Source organism: Triplophysa dalaica, chromosome 24 (assembly GCF_015846415.1).
Source record: "Triplophysa dalaica isolate WHDGS20190420 chromosome 24, ASM1584641v1, whole genome shotgun sequence".
NCBI lineage: Eukaryota > Metazoa > Chordata > Actinopteri > Cypriniformes > Nemacheilidae > Triplophysa > Triplophysa dalaica.
Genome location: NC_079565.1, coordinates 11,038,051 through 11,056,041, shown reverse-complemented (window position 1 = coordinate 11,056,041; position 17,991 = coordinate 11,038,051). Strand labels below are relative to the sequence as shown.

At 43.1% G+C, this 17,991-nt stretch overlaps 1 protein-coding gene across 1 annotated transcript; it reads left to right on the top strand.

Annotated features, from left to right (window-relative positions):
- The first annotated feature begins 3,652 nt into the window (after nt 1–3,652).
- On the top strand, nt 3,653–16,827 carry LOC130414298 (uncharacterized). Its single transcript, XM_056740137.1, has 17 exons — nt 3,653–3,863; nt 4,014–4,079; nt 4,769–4,885; nt 4,994–5,061; nt 5,229–5,400; nt 5,513–5,680; nt 5,768–5,835; nt 5,999–6,208; nt 6,380–6,463; nt 6,562–6,627; nt 6,752–6,845; nt 8,335–8,393; nt 8,521–8,583; nt 8,697–9,058; nt 9,200–9,250; nt 9,349–9,457; nt 9,575–16,827. The coding sequence occupies exons 2-17, from the start codon at nt 4,016–4,018 to the stop codon at nt 9,653–9,655; spliced, it is 1,836 nt and encodes a 611-aa protein (XP_056596115.1). The 5' UTR covers nt 3,653–3,863; nt 4,014–4,015; the 3' UTR covers nt 9,656–16,827.
- The last annotated feature ends 1,164 nt before the right edge of the window (nt 16,828–17,991 follow it).

Below are 17,991 nucleotides of genomic sequence, written 5' to 3'. Positions count from 1 at the left end.
AGAAGAGGTTATACGATATAAATGTGTAATGACATGTAATGAGGCCCGTTGAGATGTTGCTCCTATCACAACTTTTGTTATATTTTGTGAATATGTTTAATCTTAAGAAAATACAGTAAATGAGTATTTTGTGTGCTGTTATTGGGGTTTTTTCAACAGTCTGTGCCACATAAACGGATAACACTCAAACACGGCAGAACATTGACTACAAATGGACCAAACTGGGAAAAACTTGACATAAACTCGAACTAAACACTGCTTGACAATTTACGAGCTGGGATGATGAGCAAACAAAGGCACATGGCAAATCAATAACGAGACGAAAGCGCGGAACAGAGATGGGACCGGAGATAGAGGACATGGAAAACCGGAGGGGTCAAAATCTCTCTCTCACATAAAACATAAGACTTTGTCATGAATCTGCCCCAAGACCAAAAATAGACATGACACGAAGAGGCAGACTCATGACAAAAGTGTGTGTGCATGCTAGGATTCACCCTTTCATATCTGTGTTCTGCTTTTAAAGGTTTATTTTATTTGCCAAATCCTATAGAAATGCTGAAAATGAAATCATTGTATTTGCAGGTGAAGGTGAACTGGTCCCGCACCCACCACCCAACGTGACCTCTAGTATGGAGCCTATTGACAGTGATCATCTTCCCGCCATCTTAAATGAGGTGGAGTGTGAGGTGATCCTTAGCGGTGAGCTTGTAAAACCAAACTCAGAATCAAAACAAATATCTCAATATAAAAAAAAAGACTTGAGTGTGAAGTAAAATACATGAGGTGGAATAAATGCGATGTTCTGCAGGTGTCCCTGTCCCAAAGAAACAGAAATAAACTAAGTATAAAATTACATTCTGTCCTTCTTTGTCACTTCTGACATCTGTCATCAATACCTGCGTTCGTGAGATATTACTTGTATATATATATTTTAATACCCTTGAACGCTATTGCGTTTGTTGTACTTGAGGATAAAGTTACCGATTTGATCTCGTTCTCACGCTATTGTATGCTGTTCCGTGCTGCACCGGCTCTGTGCTTCTACAGGTGCCGACAGCAACTGAGTGTGCGGCTTCATGTCTTCGTTCTTGCCTGTTCTTCCAGAACTGGACGTTTTTCACATGCATTCCGTTTATACCATTTTTTGCTCTCTTTGCTCTCACTACGCTGGTGTTGCGCCTTCAGAGGCTTGGCCCCGCTGGTGCTGCTTGCAGCTCTTGTTATCCTTTTGTTTCAGTGTTAATGAGCAAGTGGCTTTATTTCAGTTGTTGTTCTATAAAATGACCACTAGATGGTAGCATAGGCTTATGTTTATCTTCTCTTTAGTCACATGTTTAAAGTAGCCAAACTGTAATTGGATAACTTAATTTTTATGTACAAGTTTCTCAAGTAAAATGGCTAGCATATTTTAGCAGTAAAAAACGTCTAGTGTTTTTATTAAAGTACAACATCCGGCAGGAGTTTATTTTGCAGAAATTTTGTTGAAGAGCAGAAGGTGAGCACATCATATGAGTGTTATCATATGAGAGGGGAGTTTGGTTATTTGGCCACAAGGATTACATTCAAGTATCTAACTTAGTTTTAGACATGTTCGGTATAAAAGGAGGAGCTTTTGTGGCACCGGGATACATTTTCCAGAAGGTGCAAAAGAAAGTTGCAACTTTTGGTCTTTTACTTCATATGGAATGCATCATGAGCAACAAACATTAAAGCGGCATTTTCTGCATAAGACTGCTACAATATAGATTTACAGATCTAAATTAATGAACCTATAGTTTTTGTCCTTCACGCTGAAAAAATATTACTGACTGGTAACTTTGTCAGAATAGCACAATATATAAATAAAAATAATTAAATAGTATAAATAGACAATAATGATAATGATTGTTGTTGTTGTTATTATTATTATTATTAATAGTAGTCGCAGTAGTAATAAACACAATTGGTCCAGAATTTAAAAAAATGTACAGTATGTGATTTTATCAGTTTCACCCTGAGATTTTATCAATATTAAAGTTCACATCTCTCTATATTCAGTCATTCTTAAAAAAATATAGAATCATTTCAATAACGATATTAATTTTGTCATTAAACTTTTTGCCTTCTAATGAGGAAAAAAATATTCTTATAGCTTTATGCCCATATCTTAAGATTCAAATATTTTCCCTAAACAAATGTGAAACTTTTGACCAAAAGTATATATTATAGAAATAAGGTAACAAATGTCAACCAATAAAATATGTATGTAGTTTCTATAGGAAAGGTTGTGGATTTCATCACCTTGTAGAGATAAGAACAATCAAAGCTTTGGTTTAATGGGAAAGATCTAAGGAATCTTGGACAGCCGTATCTCTTTTCACAGTTTATAAATAACATTGTTGCCAAAGATTTCTGCACTAAATCTCCACTTCATTTATACCACGTAATGATTGTTTTCTGCTTTTGTTGTACCTGGTTTGCAAGTTCCCTTGCGTTCCTCTGCTTTGCCATCTGGACCTTCTTGGTAAACGCACACCAGACCTTTATCACCCTTCCCAGGCAGTCCCACGTCCCTCCGCAGCTTTCTCCATCAAGTTTGGCACAAGCTGGACAACAGTGACAAATGCAAAGTGCAAGGCCTGGAGCACCTGCTGCTCAGGTGGAGTGATCTCTAAGCTGCCTATCATCAGGACCAATAAATACCACAATATGTATCTGATCAAGAACACACATGGATTCATTTCTGAACGTTTCTGGGACGGACTGCTCTGAAGCTTACACACCTTTTATATAACGGTCTTCAAATCTAAGACCACACACATATCTCCTCTGTTCTTGACAACCAATGAATGATGGGATCACACGACCAATAGCAGAAGGGTAATTCAGGGTCTTATCAAGATAATATCTTACAACCAACCAGGACAAGATTACGAAAAAACTTCTCAGATCACATGCCAATGTCCTAAAGTTGAAAGGTTGGAATAAAATAAAACTTTCTGTATGAATAAAAAGTACATAGACGTAACATTTAAATTCAGCTATAAATGTTCTGTTGGATATTAAAAAAACCTGATACAGTAATCCAGAACCAAGCTATCTATGTTGGCTTTGGATAAACTACATGATGTGTAACTTGGGCGCTGGAACTGTAGACCATGGACACAGTATGTTCACAGTGAGTTTAAACAGATTCATCTTGTTGACACTCAATTATAAGGCTGTGTGTCCTCTTCATAAGAAACAACTTAATCTTACTTTCCGGCCTTACCTTACTCTTTTATTAGAAAATATGCAAGTTTTCCATTTTAAAGACAAATAAAAACCCTTTAATGACTTTAATGAATTTATTTTAATAGAAATGGAATGGATATAGATATCAATTGGTATATTATAACCAAACACATACTAAAGTCTATAAACACATTTAAAGCCAAAGCATGCGAAGGGAATAAAAGGTAAACACGGGATGTTTATATATAACAGATTAAAGCAGTAGTTTGTTTGTGAGTGTGTAGCTAATAGATGAATTTATCAGCATCTGATGTGTGTCTGTTTTCCTCCGGTAACATCTGCATTGCTCTTTCTGAAGCGCGCTCTAGTCTGCACCCGCCCCGCGCACGAACTCTGTCACCATAGTAACGGGCTCATAAGAGGCGTCAGTTGTATGCAAATTATGTTGCGTCATAGAGCTTTCAACGTTTTGTTATGTTTTCAGAAACCTTATCAGCAGCGTCGACGAGTGAATTCAGTTTAGTTTATCTTCCGTAACAGCAACAGCAAATTAACTTGGTTCAGTGCGATTTAACGACGGTTGTTTAGTGTTGATATAGCAAATAACAGATTTTCAAAGCATTAGTGAGTGAGTAAAGCATTAGTCGGTGAGTAAAGAAACTTCATTTTCGTATTTACTTGAATAATTCACATATGAATCTTCTGACATATATTTCTGTAATCTGTAACCGTGGAAAAGTTAAAATCAAGTGAAATCATTTCGAATCTGTCAATAAATGTTTATTTTCATTTTGCAGAAATGATCAATAAGGGATTTAGGCGTTTCAAACGGACCACTGCCACGGCAGATCAAGTTTATTCAGGTACATTTGTCATTATTTTAGTCTTTTTAATCAAATTTCTGTCATATTTGATATTGAATTTACAGCTTAAAGTGTATGCTGTGTTTTTGTGGAAATATGTGGTGCCAATCGGTTACTGTTGAAATATTTTTAATGTAAATGTATCTATTTAATGTACAAAACACTTTAATGAAGCCCTTAATCCATTATGTGTTGTTTAGGGGCAGAATGTTACATTTTGTTGGTTAAAGAAAAACCTGTAGACGCGTTTATACGATATAAATGTAGATGTATATAAAATATATACGTAATGAGGCCCTTTGAGATGTTGCTCCTGTCACAACTGTTGTTATATTTTGTGAATATGTTTAATTGTTAGAAAATACAGTAAATGAGCATTTTGTGTGCTGTTTTGGAGGTGTTTTCAACAGTCTGTGCCACATAAATTGCCCCCCAAAAATTGATTTTAATCCTGTTTATTTAAATAAGAACAAGGAACTATAAAGTAAATAAAGTAAACACCAAATATGAGCAGATTTGAACAAATGTGAAGAGTAAACAGGACAATAACCATTCTGATCATTTAGGAAACATTAAAGTATTTGTGCATGCTAGGATTCACCCTTTCATATCTGTGTTCTGCTTTTAAAGGTTTCTTTTATTTGCCAAATCCTATAGAAATGCTGAAAATGAAATCATTATATTTGCAGGTGAAGGTGAACTGGTCCCGCACCCACCACCCAACGTGACCTCTAGTAATGAAATTCTTGAGAGTGATCGTCGTCCCCCCATCTTAAATGAGTCGGAGTGTGGGGAGATCCTTAGCGGTGAGCCTATAAAACCAAAACTCAGAATAAAAACAATTATCTAAATATTAAAAAACACTTTGGTGTGAAGTCCAATACATTAAGTGTAATAACTCTAATGATACGCAGGTGTCGCTGTCCCACACCCACCACGCGGCAGAAGAGATTTCTGCAAAAAATTTCTCGAAGAGCATAAGGTGAGTACATCATTATCATATCCGAATGTCATTTGTTTATTTGGCTAGAAGTTTGTTTGTTTGTATAGAAGTAGGAGGCTTTTGTGAATTTGTAGTGAGAAACTTATCTCTTATACAGAACGTTAAACAGCTGCCTTGTGTTCCATATTTGTTTTTTTATGTCACAGGATAACCATTCTCCGTACCGCGATACAATTAATACCTGGTCTAGAAAGTTGCCACATCACCTTAGCTTGTGTGATGGGGTCCAGCAACAAGAATCGATCAAGTTGAAGCCTGCGGGCCATAAAATTCTTCCCCCCATCTCGAAGAAGATTGACCCGAGGAAGATAATTAACGGTGAGCTTGTAAAATCGATATTAAAGTCTGAATCAAAACTATGGTTTTAAAATAAAGAAAAACATGATTGTAAGTAAAACACATGAGGTGTAATAATTCTGATGTTTTGCAGGTGTTAGGCAACCGAGGCTAAAGGACTGTGTCCCGCAGCCACCACCTAGTGGGACCTCCAAGATAATTCCTGCGCCCCAAAAATTCCTACCCCCTATCTCAAATGGGAAGGGTGCTGTTAACATAGTCTCCCATCAATCCACTGCCCTCCCTATTAAAAAACAAAACGGTGAGCTTTTAAACCCAATGTTCAATTCAGAAAATACTTGAGTGTGAAGTAAAATACATGAGGTGGAATAAATCGGATGTTCTGCAGGTGTCCCTGTCCCACACCCTCCATCCGAGAGGAGTTTACTTTGCCGGAATCTAATCAAAGAGCAGAAGGTGAGTACATCACATGAGTGTTATAAGTTGTGTTTGGTTATTTGGCAACAAGGATTACATACAAGTATCTAAATGTTCTGTAAATGGGGGATGCTTTTGTAATATCGCCTCTTATACAGCACCAGCGTTCTGTTATGGTCTAATGTGTTTTTTTATGTTCCAGGACAACGTTTCGCCACAACGTGATACGTTTTCCACCTGGTATAGGAGACCGGTGCAATTGCCGGATTTATTGGACGTAGACGTCTGTGATCCAGAGCTGCACCCAACTCACGAGACCTCTGAGGTCGCAGATGTTGAAGTCCTTCAAGCCCCACAGCGATCTTCTGAGTGGTTTGCATTTTGCAAAAATTTTAAAGAAGAAGAACAGAAGGTGAGTACACCACATGAGGGTTCAAAGTGGAGTTTGTTATATGTGGAAATATCTGAATTGGTTTTTTATATGTTCTGGGATGCTTTTGTGAAACTTGCCTCTTATACGTCACATTAAATGTGTGCGGTGTTCTGTTATGTATTAATGTTTGTGTGTTTTTTTATGTACCAGGACAGGCCTTCTGCGCGTCAGGATACCTTCTCCTCCTGGTGTAGGCAACTCCCGAAAGTGAGGAGAAAGGACGGCGTCACAGATGTAGGAATATGTTCTTCATTGCATATATAGTTTTCATACATTTATATTCCAGACAATATAAACAAATTGTAAACATTATGTTCTATCGTCTAAACCAGCCCAGTGACTTCAGATTTTCAAGGCTCTCTCAACTGCCAGAACATGAGAAGGAAAAGGATCATGAGGTAAGAATATTTATTTCATTCATGATAGTTTTTAAAAGCAATAAATAATGAACATTTGTAATATGCTTTTGATGAGTGACAGATGTCAGAGCTCTTCTTAGAATCTCTATTTCTTTCTTTTCAGGAGGAAATTGGTAAACTAAAGAGCGTTTTAATGGAAGAGGTAAGAAGGGAGCAGGAAAGAAGGAAGAAGAGCCCTAAATCTCAGCACTGCAAAGGTGAGTGAAATGACCCCGTGTGTTTTCTTCTCAATCAAGAATGTAGCATTTGAATGAAATATAAAAACATTACATGTATGTGGAGTAATACACTAGGGATGGGCATTTAAAGCGAAAATAATGTTTGAAGATCGATGAGAACTATTCGAAAATTATTCGAAATTCACACCCCTCCCCCACATGGACGCATTTACAGTATTACACGCACATAAACGGAGAGAGGGACCATTTACGCTTTAAATCCGTGACGACACACTGCTTTATTTATTATGGAATAGGCAATCTTACATCAACCCATACATTAATATAATATGCTGAAACATTATTATATTAACAACCGTATGACGGCACCTATTAACAGTACGTCGTTCAGCATCAACCGCTCATAATTCTAGGACATTTCCATGTAAAATATGAGCATGCACATTTATACCAACTAAAAAACAGTGTGACTGATCAAGGAAGATATAATAAAGCCATAAAGATTTTAGACCAGACTTAAAACACGTTAAAACATATTAACCAAATGATGGCATTTATTAACTCATTCGCCGCCAGCCTCTTTAAAAAAAGTTGCCAGCCTACGGCAGCGTTTTTTAACATTTTCACCCAACTTTAATGGCTCACAGTAAATTTTCTGTAAAGAATATATGGACAAACAATATGTCAAATGAAAGTACAGAGTCTCAGCTCTTAAACAAAAGAAACCGTATTCTTCTATCTTCATTTATTTGTTTTATCACTCGTATATGAGGGTCGGTTTCTTAAAAAATTCATTATTTTGATTAAACAGAGAATTAAAGTTTTTTGTGAAAGAATCTGCCCAGATTACACTCAGAACAATCATTAAAAACCGACAAAACATATACTTTCTAGGTTCTGGGATTCTGTACTTTTTCCCAGTGGTGTGTAATAGCGCCACCTCCTGTACAACAGAACAAACACTGATTGCCGTAATAACTCGTCTTTGGTTGGGAATCGTTTTTTAAATGACGAGATAACTCCTCAATGGCGGTGAAAGAGATAACAGTCCGGAACGATTTCATGAATTAATAGCTCAAGAGGCTTCCATTTCTATTGTCATAAAAAAGTTTCTCCAGTCTGGCAGTAATCGTTTTTTCTAGACGAACAGTAAACACGGGCTAAGATTACAGTAAACGCCATAAGATTAAAGGACCCTGACACAGAACTAATTTTTGACATCGTCTCAATTCTACAGAATGTGTAACTTCGTTAACAATTGTTGTGAGAAAATGTTTTCCTCTACTGTCTTTTGACTGACAGCCTTTAGGTTTTAGCTGCGTCGATATTGGCAGCGCAACCCTTTGGTTACATGAACACGTTACAAGAGAAAACACAGCAAATTTTTCAAGATCCTCCGCACTATTCAAAATTCTATAATTATAAAATCTAATTGAATATTCAAAATTCGTGACTCATCCATATAATACACAAGGGTCCTGAAATATTTTAATATGTTGTTTTGCAGACGCTGACTCCCCGCCAGAACAGGAAGAATCAGAAACGTTTTCCAGACGTCTGGCAAAGGTATGAACATGTACAGTACAGTTCTATATTACATGTATATTTTTTCAATTTGTTTTTTATTCTTACAAATCACTCCTCTTATAAAACGTATTCAACCTTTTCTGTTGTTCCTACTTTTTTTGTACAGGGATGTTGGGATCATCGGTGCTTACAGAGGCTGATTTCAGACGTTGAAGCTATTCAGAGAGAAGTAAGAGAACACTGTATTGTGATAAGCTCAAATGAATATTAACATTTGTATTAAGCTTGTTTAGTGACATGAAGTGTCAGAGCTCTTCTATCTCTTTCTTTCATTGTCAACAGGAATCGAGAGGTTTACCTGTGAGCTCTTGGAAACCGAGGGATCTTCTTGCGAGATCTCGGAAACTGAGAGGTTTATCTGTGAGCTCTCGGAAACCAAGTGCTTTACTTGTGAGCGCTCAGAAAGAGAGGGATTTACTTGTGAGCTCTCGTAAACCGAGGGAATTGCTTGAGATCTCTCGGATATACAGGGATGTACCTGAGAGCTCTCGGAAATCGAGCAAGTCATCTCATAGGTCGGAACGATCAGCAGCCTCTACAGTTTCCTTGAACACCACAGATAACAACAAGTTGCTAAGGAAACTTCATCAACTGCAGACGCATTTGCACTTCACATTGAAATCTTTCATTGATGAGAGTCAAAAGTAAGACATTTTTCATTGTTGTACATTAATAAAGGCTTAAATTTGTAGATATTATTGGACCACTGTATCTATACATGCATGCATTTGTTTGATGCCGATATTTCCAAAGACATGACTCTGAACATTATGTTTTCTAAACAGGGTTCAGGAGATAGACAGACTCAATGTTCATGTGGATCTAACGCCTGAACTGTATGTAGACAAACACATTTCAATCCTTTGAAAACAGATGCAGACAAAGCTTGTTTTACCATTATTAATACCATTCCTGTTATACAACCTGATTACAGAGAATACGTGAGGATCGAGAAGTCTTTAGAATTCTACGGAAAGTACAAAGAGCTTTGCCTTAACCTCAAGCTTCCTGAGTGGCAAGAAAAGTTCCATTTGGACCCAAAGGTATGTTTACTCTTTTCTTTTTCACATACGTGTATCAATGTGTTTGTGCATGATTTTATCTAGTTACCTTCTTAGGAAAGATTTGAGGTTGTTTTCACATGTGTGTGTGTGTAACAGGACCCGTTTCACTTCGAGAACCCTCAGGACTTGATAGACTGGATTAAGTGCATAGGATTGTCCGATCTTGTGGACGACTAAGATCTTCAAATCAGGCTGCAATTGAAAAAAGACAGGTCAGGTGTACCCGACAGGTACCCGACAAGTATTCCGATTTATTTTACATTTCAAACGGCTCACAATTCTAGAAATGCCACTGGCTGGCGGATCGTTCACACCACGCCTCGTCTTACCGTTCCCTAAGAGACGGTCCCACCGTCTTGTTCCTACACCACGCGCCGGAAACGGTGCGTGGTGATGATGAGATACTGCAAGCTCTGTTCTTGGGTATGACAGACCCATGTTGGAGTCTGACGGGGTCAGTTCCCTGTGCGTGACCACCGACTCGGAGAGGTTGAACGCTTCAGCGAACGTCGGGGGTGAATGGGGGTTCCCATGTTTGTTACTCCGCCAGCTTCGGCTCGCGGGTCATCCATGCCCCGACACGCTCACCTGGCTCGTCCCCGATGGGCGGTGGTGTACCGTCCCATATCGGGCAAGACTCGACAACGTGCTCTGTCATAACATCTGATAGCTACCTCCGGTCATCAGATGCGAAGCCCCTTGGAGCTCCCGCCTCCGGGCGGTCGAGCCCAAGAGCAGGCAACGCAGAGATGACGGCCGTGCTTCCCCGGGCCGGAGATGCACGTTGAGCTCACTAGACGTGGAGTATGCCGATCGTGGCATGCTCCTGTCTGATGCAAAGCCCCTTAGAGCTCCCACCTCTGGGTGGTCGAGCTCAAGAGGCAACGCAAAAGTGATGGCCGTGCTTCGTCGGACTTCCCCGGAGATCCACGTGGAGCTCATTAGACGTGGAGTATGCCGTCCGCGAGTGCTCCTGTCTGAAGGGCTCAGGTAGCTGTTACTTTCCTGGACAGTGAAGGTAGCTAAGGGCTATATTGACCACCCAGGTGGACTAGCAGCCGTGGTGCACCACGGATGCTGCCACTTGGAGTCGACCAAGTCTCCCTTCCAGGGCATGTAGCTCTTCGACACTTGTGTTGAGGAGTTATAATGCTGTGGGTTAAGCTGCTTTAACCATCCACGCTATGGCGGTCAATAGGGTCCAAAACTTTATGGCGACCCATCGGGTCATATGCCAGAGCGTTTGGATCTGGTTGATGGGAAGGTCGACCTGGCTGCGCACCGCCACAGGCCTCGCGCCTCGAGCGACGAAGGTCAGGACGTGTGCTCTGGGTCGGACGATGTCCACGATAGTGGTCCAAGGATCTGTAGCTCAACATTGTGCGATGAAGCTCGGAAGGTCCGCCTTCTAGGGCACCGCGCAAACAGGGCTGTATGGTGACACTGTGGAGATATTCTATGGTGAAGAAGCAGACTGTTCCGTGACCCGACCATCTATGGATTATTGAGGTCCTGAGCACAGCCTGCCCTCCGTCATGCCCCGCCTCCCCGCGGTGGCCCCTCTGATACTGGGCCCTCCAAGGATGGCGAGACTCGACAACGTGCTCTGTCATAACATCTGATAGCTACCTCTGGTCATCAGATGCGAAGCCCCTTGGAGCTCCCGCCTACGGGCGGTCGAGCCCAAGAGCAGGCAAGGAAGAGATGACGGCCGTGCTTCCCCGGGCCGGAGATGCACTTTGAGCTCACTAGACGTGGAGTATGTCGTTCGCGCCATGCTCCTGTCTGATGCGAAGCCCCTTAGAGCTCCCACCTCTGGGTGGTCGAGCTCAAGAGGCAACGCAAAAGTGATGGCCGTGCTTCTTCGGACTTCCCCGGAGATCCTCGTGGAGCTCATTAGACGTGGAGTATGCCGTCCGTGGCGTGCTCCTGTCTGAAGGGCTCAGGGAGCTGTTACTTTCCTGGACAGTGAAGGGCTATGTTGACCACCCAGGTGGACTAGCAGCCGTGGTGCACCACGGATGCTGCCACTTGGAGTCGACCAAGTCTCCCTTCAAGGGCATGTAGCTCTTTGACACTCGTGTCAAGGAGTTATAATGTTGTGGGTTAAGCTGCTTTCACCCTCCACGCTATGGTGGTCAATAGGGTCCAAAACTTTATGGCGACCCATCGGGTCATATGCCAGAGCGTTTGGATCTGGTTGATGGGAAGGTCGACCTGGCTGCACACCGCCACAGGCCTCACCCCTCAAGCGACGAAGGTCAGGACGTGTGCCCTTTGGTCGGACGATGTCCACGATAGTGGTCCAAGGATCTGTAGCTCAACGTTGCGTGATGAAGCTCGGAAGGTCCGCCTTATAGGTCACCGCGCAAACAGGGCTGTATGGTGACACTGTGGAGATATTCTATGGTGAAGAAGCAGACTGTTCCGTGACCCGACCATCTATGGATTATTGAGGTCCTGAGCACAGCCTGCCCTCCATCAGCCCCGCCTCCCCGCGGTGGCCCCTCTGGTACTGGGCCCTCTAAGGATGGCAAGACTCGACAACGTGCTCTGTCATAACATCTGAAAGTTACCTCCGGTCATCAGATGCGAAGCCCCTTGGAGCTTTCGCCTCCAGGCGGTCGAGCCCAAGAGCAGGCAACGCAGAGATGACGGCCGTGCTTCCCCGGGCCGGAGATGCACGTTGAGCTCACTAGACGTGGAGTATGCCGTTCGCGCCATGCTCCTGTCCGATGCGAAGCCACTAAGACCTCCCACCTCTGGGTGGTCGAGCTCAAGAGGCAACGCAAAAGTGATGGCCGTGCTTCTTCGGACTTCCCCGAAGATCCTTGTGGAGCTCATTAGACGTGGAGTATGCTGTCCGCGGCTGTTACCTTCCTGGACAGTGAAGGTAGCTAAGAGCTATGTTGACCACCCAGGTGGACTAGCAGCCGTGGTGCACCACGGATGCTGCCACTTGGAGTCGACCAAGTCTTCCTTCCAGGGCATGTAGCTCTTCAACACTTGTTTAGAGGAGTTATAATGTTGTGGGTTAAGCTGCTTTCACCCTCCACGCTATGGTGGTCAATAGGGTCCAAAGCGTTATGGCGACCCATCGGGTCATATGCCAGAGCGTTTGGACCTCGTTGATGGGAAGGTCGACCTGGCTGCGCACCGCCACAGGCCTCGCGTCTCGAGCGACGAAGGTTAGGACGTCGGACGATGTCCACGATAGTGGTCCAAGGATCTGTAGCTCAACCATGCGCAATGAAGCTCGGAAGGTCCGCCTTATAGGTCACCGCGCAAACAGGGCTGTATGGTGACACTGTGGAGATATTCTATGGTGAAGAAGCAGACTGTTCCGTGACCCGACCATCTATGGATTATTGAGGTCCTGAGCACAGCCTGCCCTCCATCAGCCCCGCCTCCCCGCGGTGGCCCCTTTGATACTGGGCCCTCCAAGGATGGCGCGTCAGAGATGCGGAGCCCCGCAGGAGGAGGCCTCTACCCTGTTGGGTAACCGCCTCAGAGCGGCCCTGACAGGAGAGCCGTGGGATGGTGAGTGCACTCTCTCTCCGGGCTTCTCCCCAGTGATATCGCTGCCTTCCACAATCTCCATGTGACTTTGCGTCGGCCGGCGGTAACACTAAGCAGGTAAGTAGGCAGAGCAGTCAACCTCTCCGGGGTCCCACCCTGTGTAAGGTTACCCCTCTCTCGGCCACTAACCAGCCTCCCTGGCACGGTGAAGCAGATCATCCTCCGGTTTCGCTACCACGGCACCAGCCCGTTATGCAAGCTAGAGGACGATCCATCTAGGTTATGTGATCCATTTTCATCAGGCACCCGCCAAGTTCGGGGCATTCTACTAAGGGGGAAGCTCCCGTGCTCAAGCCGAGGTTGCTGCTTCTGGCGGGAAGTGCGGTTGAACCTGTCCCTCTAACCGAAACGTCTTCCGAGCCGGACTTCATAGTGCCTTTAAGGGGGGGGAGGCTGCTCCCCTCTCTGTATCGAGCTGATACAGAAGCGCATCTTGGCGACAAGATTGTCTGTCGCAATCGACCCGTAGGTCCCTTACTCTTTAGTCTCATTCCTTCCGCGACAATTCATGTTGAAGGAATAACGTATCAGTACTAGGTCGGTCCCTGTCTCCACTCACGGTCACGGGGACCTTGTGCTTCGGCACCTAGACCTTCTGGCCTATGGATTAACTGGGAAAGAGCAAGCTTTTCCATAAGAGCGGGAGCTCCTCTTATCTCTGTGTGGAACTAGACTCTGCCCTTATACAGCATGCTCACCCACGAGTTTTCTGCAGTCGGTGTTGAACTGGATGAATCTGGTCAGCCGGACTCCGGGTCCCGCTGATCACTTCAGAGGCTCCTGGGCACGTGGCATCCTCGATGGGTAGCCCGCTTGAGTTGATGCACGTACAGCCACTTCAGCACTGGCCTCAGAGTCAGGTTCCTGGGATGGCGGCACACCGGCACCAGGCGGATTGGGGCTACGCCTCAGTGTCTACGCACCCCAGACCCTGGTCAGATCTGACCCTTCTCCGAGCTAGGCATTCTCGGGAGGTCCGAGGTGCGTCAAGCGCCTCCCTGCGGGGTGGGGTGTAGTGTGCAACGGGCAGGCAGTGACAGGTTCCCTACTGCCTAGATTTTTTTGGCAGTGCCCTTGGCACTAGACCTCTAGTACAGGACAAAGCGTGCTAGTCCGGTCGTGTGCAAAGTCGGAGAAGAGTGGCGTCACGTACTGTTGTTGCGCCTTACTGGTCCAACCAGACTTGACTCTCAGACGTCTCAGTTCTGATGACAGCCCCCTCTGGCCGATTCCCCTGACCAAGCCTTCTCGCAGGGGAAGGGCATGGTTGGCACCCCAGGCCAGGCCTCTGGTACAAATTGCTTTAAAGCCCAATAGGCAGTATAACTCGCGGAGGGTCCGTGACATGAACGCCGTGCCTTGATCCGTGAGATCCTCCTTCGGGATTCCCAAGCGGGAGACGATTCGAAAGAGGGCGTCCACAACACTCTTAGCCGAAATGCTGCGGAGAGCTACTGCTTCGGGGTATCGTGTCGCATAGTCTACTACATCCAGTGCGAAAACGTCTCATGCAGTTATCATAGGCTATTGAAATCATTTAAATGTGCATTTATTTATTAAGAGATCACTAGTGTAATATATTGTAACAAGGTTCGTTGTGAAGGAAGAAAGGAGGCGGGTCGGTTTGGCTGGGAATCACGTAAGTTTAATTCCATACACACACAAAAGAATAACACTTCCGGGTTCAATGACCCGTTTTCTCGGTCCGTTCTACATCTCTTCTGTTGATGAATTTTTCTGCTCGGGTATATCCTGGACGCACCGTCTCTGTACCTCCCGAGTATCGTGGCTTCCCAGCGTGCTTCTCTCTCCCCGTCTGCTTCCTCTTTCGAGCCTTAAATGCGTCTCCTCGCCAATTACTAGAACGAGAAGCAGGTGTTTTCAATATAGCGTTGATCTGCTTACTCACCGTCGTTCTCCCGACACGCCCCCCTGCCGCAGAACGTGCTAAACCACGCCTTTAGGAATAGATTCGTGCAACTCATAAGGATACTTCATCCTAAAAAATACAATTTCTTTTTTTTTATTTCGCTCCCAGACCATCTGAGATGTAGGTGAGTAGTGAGTTTCTTGAGAAGAAAATCTTCTTTTGAGTAAATCCTCAGCCCCTGTGATTCATATAATGGATGTGAATGGCTGCCATCAAGAGTTGTAAAAGCACATATATCCAACATAAGAGCGATCCCTGTGACTCCTGTATCGAAAGCCAGCAGGATCACAATTCCCATGCTTTGGATCGCCATATTAATATTAAAACGCTGATTTCTTAACGACGCCTGGTATTAAATTAACGTCATACGCTGCCACGCGTTTAAGTAACGCCGTGTGCCGATCGACGTTAAGTTAACATCACACATCACTCAAAATGCTAATTTATTAGCTAATATACATAGCCCCCCTCTTCTGGGTTTGCGCGCTCTACGGCAAGTCGGAGGCCCATGTCATCTCAAATCCATATCCCGCTTAATTTGTGGAGAAACAAAAAAAGGAAAGAAATTAAAGAAAAACCCTCTGAAAATAAAATCATATCACAAAAAATAGACAAGACAAGATGGCGGAACCATGACAGGGAGCTCTGTCATCTCACGAAAACATTGTATAATGTATAATGGCATGCCATAGTTACACGGGACTGGCGGGAAATGTGCATTGATACTCCTTCATTCTTCATGTTATGTGGTTTACTTTGATAGGTGAACTGTCTTTCCCGCGTCATAGCGCGACATCCGACGGGTTTTCCCAGATCGCATCACATGTCTAGTCGGTAACAATGACAGCCGAAAACACGCAGGTCGCTTAGCGAGCATATCACCCTGAAGGGAATCGGGGATTTACAAATTGCCCTCATTGTAATCCTCAAAAATGCTGAATGCCTGCAGATTTTTCTGTCACTTGGAAAAAAATCCGTCAATGTCAGAGAATCTTCGGTTAACGCAACCTCTGTTACACACACGTACAGGAATATCTGAACCACGGCAATTCAGAGGGGGATCCGCCCTTCACTATCTCTGATTGGTTTAGACCACGATATGGGCCTAATGTGTCTGTTGTTGAATTACAGGGAGACTTTCAGAGTTGCGGAGACTTTTTGTTCCCTCGAACGGCTTGTCGCTCCGGTGCGACATCTGATTACTTTTAGTCCAACCATTGAAAAATAAGGTCGCATTTACGACCCAATAGGTCGCACTCTAGAGCCCTGCATAGCAGTTTTTAAGCATCGTTCTGGTTTTTGTTGTCAAAATGTCAGAATACACTGTCATATCGTCCAGCTTTGTTACCCGGGTTGGGCGATATGACCAAAAATGTATTTCACAGAAAATGTTATTTTATGGTGATGATGTATTTCACTGCAACAATATCCCACATTTTGTATATATATAGATATATATATCTATATATATATATATATATATATTTATGTGTGTGTGCTATATGTTTCTCAGATTTATTAATTTATAACACATAAATTAAATGATCACCATAGTAAAAGTGAATGAAAGGAATAAAAATTGTAAAAACGCACTGAATATGTCAACTGATTTAGTCCTGATATACCCAACCCTGTTTCTAGAATCAGTTATATAATCAGATACTCTTTATTTACATTTATCTTATTATATAGTAAACAGAGATGTACTAAAACACATAACAAATAAGTATGACGTCTGTTTAAACATACAGTCTGAGTTAATATTTGTATATGCCAGACAGATCTCTAGAGATGGAGATTATAAATGTAAAAGGTGCTATTAACTGGTGATCATAGAGTCTGTCTGTAGCTCTCCAATAAACAATAAACTTGATCATTACGTTGTCTCCTGCCTGTTGTTTTTCTTGTTCATCTCTGTATCTGCCTCATGCTTAACTTGAAATGTTAATTGAAGTAAATCAACTGCATAACTGCCACATAAGGCAATGAAGAGACCAAAAACAATCTCCTAGTTTTTTCAAAAACCAAATGTAAGGCCTCGTTTCCACTGAGCTGTACGGTTGGCTATAGTACTGTATGGTACGCTTCATTTACGGGTACCCATTATCAGGCTTGCGTTTCCACTGACAACAGGTAGGCTTGGTGTTCACCGGAAAGGAGCGATCAACGTCATTCCCACGCAACAAACAATCTGTAAATGACAATGGCGCTATATGTAATGTTCAGATTGTACATCTTGTTGTATATTATTTTAAGTGAATGAATTTCCTATTATTAAGTAAAAGACAGTGTGTTGTCATCCCCCAAAGAGTATAGATACAAAGAGGCACAACTCGGATGCTTTTTTGAGAGAAAACAGCACGGCTGCCATTTTGGGGTGAAAATGCTTGATATCTGACAAGGTTCACAGCGAGCCAAGGCTTTTGTCGTCATGTATTATCATTAAGGTTGAATTTCAGCCTTAATGTTTTACTTTTTAAACAAAAATATTGATATTACCATCGCCAAAGCAGAGTCGCTTTCACCCCAAAATGGTTGCAATGGAACGGTCTATTGACTTTCGCCTTGGTATCAATAGTCTTTGGTTCCCCATGTAGTACAAGGGACGATTCTGTGTAAACCAATCAGCGTTCTGCAGTGAGACTAGCTCCACCCATTAGGTTCCGTTTCTATTGGTACTACTGTGATAGGTACCGTTGCGAAAATGTCCCAAAAAAGTGGTACGGTACGGTTCTCTATTTTGGTACCATTCACAATGGAAACGTACAGTGGTACGGTTCACTTGCCTACCGTAGTGAACCGTACCACACCAGGCATAAGTATCCTCTGCCTGTTGACTTTTCCCAGATCATGTGGCAGATTAGTTTTGTTATTTATTTTGTATGGCTTTTGGTGAGTTAGGTGAGTGGACCGTGGCAAATAGTGAATTAACACAAAAAGAGTGTTTGGATAGATAAATAAATAAATAAATGTGTTGTCAGGAAATAATGTTTTATCTGGACTT

Excerpts from the sequence above, each read along its gene's own strand:
- LOC130414298 (XM_056740137.1), top strand. The coding sequence starts at position 4,016 with ATGATCAATAAGGGATTTAGGCGTTTCAAACGGACCACTGCCACGGCA. Across the intron at positions 5,401-5,512 it reads CCCGAGGAAGATAATTAACG|GTGTTAGGCAACCGAGGCTA; the intron begins GTGAGCTTGTAA and ends GATGTTTTGCAG. Across the intron at positions 9,251-9,348 it reads GTGGATCTAACGCCTGAACT|AGAATACGTGAGGATCGAGA; the intron begins GTATGTAGACAA and ends ACCTGATTACAG.